This window comes from Lottia gigantea, assembly GCF_000327385.1.
Source record: "Lottia gigantea unplaced genomic scaffold LOTGIsca_80, whole genome shotgun sequence".
Taxonomy (NCBI): Eukaryota; Metazoa; Mollusca; class Gastropoda; family Lottiidae; genus Lottia; species Lottia gigantea.
This window is the reverse complement of record NW_008710663.1, coordinates 169,091-172,572: the sequence shown is the minus strand read 5'-3', so window position 1 is coordinate 172,572 and position 3,482 is coordinate 169,091. Positions and strand designations below refer to the sequence as shown.

The 3,482-nt window shown below is 35.5% G+C and overlaps 1 protein-coding gene across 1 annotated transcript; it reads left to right on the top strand.

Annotated features, from left to right (window-relative positions):
• Nucleotides 1-355: 355 nt before the first annotated feature.
• On the top strand, nucleotides 356-3,197 carry LOTGIDRAFT_132718 (hypothetical protein; the record flags this gene model as incomplete). The annotated part of the gene is made up of 7 exons (XM_009067172.1): nucleotides 356-475; nucleotides 759-778; nucleotides 1,294-1,444; nucleotides 1,789-2,020; nucleotides 2,415-2,461; nucleotides 2,686-2,806; nucleotides 3,052-3,197. The coding sequence occupies 7 exons, from the start codon at nucleotides 356-358 to the stop codon at nucleotides 3,195-3,197; spliced, it is 837 nt and encodes a 278-aa protein (XP_009065420.1).
• Nucleotides 3,198-3,482: the final 285 nt, after the last annotated feature.

The window sequence follows — 3,482 nt, the reverse complement described above, 5'->3', positions numbered from 1 at the left end:
CTACATTGATGTTTTCTGCTTTTTTTAATCCAGAATGTCAAACAAATCCTTGAAGGCAAACAGAGAAACAACCAAGATGGACGTCCGGCTACAATCTGTACGCATGCGTAATTTATCACTTCCGTAAATAATTCCTGAACACGATTACCCAGACGGTTTGTCTGCAATTGAAATGTACATTGTAAAAAAGTCTGGTACGTTCAAACCTTTCGAACTCATTTTCCAGACCAAAACGTCAGTTATATTTTCTATACAAATTCCGTCTGGATAACTGGGATATTCTCAAGAGCCACATGGATGTTTTGAGATGTCTGCTAAGTTTTTCTAAATATTGACGTTAAAATCAACTTTCAAGATGCCCAAGAAAAAGACTGGGGCGAAGAAAAAGGCAGACAAACAAAAAGAGCGACAGAAGGACATAAAAAATGCTCAGTTTCAGAGAGAATTGGCTGATAGATTTTGCAATGCAATGATGGTACATGAAAACATTTTCTAAACTTTCAATTTTTTTTTTAGATTAATGTTCATGAACCAGACCAAAGAAGTGGAGATTATTTGGAAACAGGACATGGGTTAAATGTATTTTTCTGATTTATAAAACTACCTTGTCGAGGATTTTATGCAGCAGTACGAAACACTTGTCGACACATAGCCTACCTGAGATGAGCCATCGTTTCATTTTCTTGTCCCTGTCCATCATACATTTTCAACCCTTGTAAATTCATTATTGATTGACTTTATTTTATTTTTCTTTACAGGAATGTGACCAGTGTAAACGGTGAGTATAATGGGAGACTATGGCTTAGGTTTGTGTAATCCCACAGTAGGAACTGTATTAAGAGACCACTCAAGGGAATAATGGAAAACTTGTCTCCTAATGGAGGTGGTCTCTTAGAGGACAGAATTGTGTCAGAATAAAAATTTTATATCACACACCCCTTTGATAATTGTTATATATTTGCTTCTTAGTATATTATTAAGTCATTAACAAATTAAGTCATCTTACATTGTCAAGAAATCAGAACAGTTAAAAAGACATGTTTAATCAAAGAAGGCAAACTTAAAACTGACATGTACTATTACACATCAGTTATAACAATGCTCTAACAACTGTGGAATATGAATCAACTGTAACAATGTATAACTTTATGATGTATATTGAAATGTCAGTCAATATCAAAGGTTATTCAACTGGGCAATAACATCAATTTACTACAATAATAAAACACAATCACACACATTTTATCATTTTTCTTGTGTGGAAAGTAATAGATAATTCTTATTCTATTGTAGAAATCAGAAAAATAGAGCATTCTGTTATTTTTGTGGATCATTACAGAGACTACCTGTCTGTGGGCAATGTGGAAAACAAAAATGTTTGCTGAAATCAGGAGACTGTGTGGTAAAACACCCTGGTCAATATACAACAGGAATGGGTATGGTGGTAAGTCGAGTTTATTATTCATCTTTCCCCCCAATCTTCACGATGAACTTCGACTTATACCTTGACTATAAAGAGCCACCTTTTTTGTAAATGCAGTGATTTGATTGGATTTTATGCTAGTGAATACAGTTGATCAGAGCCCCCGACAGAAAATCTATAAATAATTAGCCATAATGTTAACAGTCATTCTGTCCAGGTCTATGATTGGCTATATCGCTGCAAATTGCTGTGTTTCTTGCTACATGAACAGTGGCTATTGGAGTCGAGGTATAAGAGGAAGTTTGTTATACCTTGACCATTGTGACGATGACCAGCATATAGCCATGATTTTGTATGTATTTCAGGGAGCTGTGTGTGATTTTTGTGAAGCATGGGTGTGTCACGGGAGAAAATGTCTGACTACCCATGCCTGTACGTGTCCTCTGACTAATGGAGAATGTATTGAGTGTAACCGAGGAGTCTGGGAACATGGTGGAAGGATATTTCAGTGTTCGTTTTGTCGAGGATTCCTGTGTGAAGATGACCAGTTTGAACATCAAGCCAGTTGCCAGGTTCTCGAATCAGAGAATTATAAATGTAGGTTTATATTGTTCGGCTCTGCTCAATTTTAAATTGGATTTCAGTTTAGTTTCTTTTTTTGCTGTCGTATATTTACATCTCATTTGTCATCTAACAAGTTTTCTACCACAGTCCTGTTCTAATGAGGTCATTTTTAACCAATCTGAGCAACCCATGTGTAATTTGTATCTGAATACCATTGATGAATTGTGGGATAGCAGTCTGACAGCCTCTTATGTTTCTATATGATGATAGAATGTAGGTTTTGTTTTGTTCAATCCTGGCCCAGACCCTTAATCTTAGTTTAGCAAACCCACATGATTGATCATGATTGATAAAAGGTCCCTAATGCTTCAATATTTTTGAATTGTTTTATTAACTGTGTTTGTATTTTATTTCAATAATATTTCAGGTGTAGCATGTAACAAATTAGGTCAATATTCCTGTTTAAGATGTAAGGTAAGCAACTAAAATACCGGTAATGTTATTTCTGATTCAAAGCTCCTTGAGAGATGAAACACAGTCATGTCAAAGTTCAGCCTGAAAGTTGAAAACTCTCACTTTTAGGACTAGGGGAGCAGCAGGACATAAGAGATGCAAATGTTGTTCAGGCTGATGCTCTTGGGCCCCCTATTAAAATTTGTGTTTCTCCTTGCTAGTGATGTATATTGTTATTTTTTCAGATATGTTTCTGTGATACCCATATTAGAAGAAAGGGTGTGAAATATGATAAGGGTGGGGTGGGGCTGCCATGTCCGAAATGTAACAGTGAAACTAGTGAGACCAAAGATCTTAGTATGTCTGGTAAGTTAAAATATACCATTACATCTAGTAATATGAGAAATTTAGAAAACTTCTTTAAAAACCCTGCAATATATAATGTAACCTTGTGACAAAGCTGTGTTTATGATGTTTCCTTCCGACGCTTCACAGGATAACATGAATTTATTTTTGGTACAATCGGGCGTGGTTCATAATTCTTTACATTTTTATGTTATATCATATATATCATTATATAGAGACTAATAACTATCCTGTTTTATTTCTAGTACGTAAATATAAATATGGCCGACAAGTTGCAGAAGATGATTATGATGATGATGACGATGATGATTATGAAGGATACGGAGCCGGAGGTTTCACTGGATTCTCTCCCTTTTCTTACGGTGCTTCTAATAATTATGGTATGGTTTGATTTTTTAAATCTTTTAGATTATTTACCCTGCTTCTGATTCAAATATAGAAAAGTTAACTCAATTTTCATAACTTGCAATTATAGGAATTTGTATCAAAATCTTGGGTTCAGAGATTGACGTGGAAAAAGCATCTAGTTGTTTGGGACAATATACCCAGGCCCTGTGTGCTACAGGCTGGCCACATTTTTACATTCATTGACGGTTAGAAATCCATAAAGAGAAGGCAAATGCCCTGTCCTGGCAAAATTTCCTTCATTGCACACTGCATGGTGTTGCCCATCTTC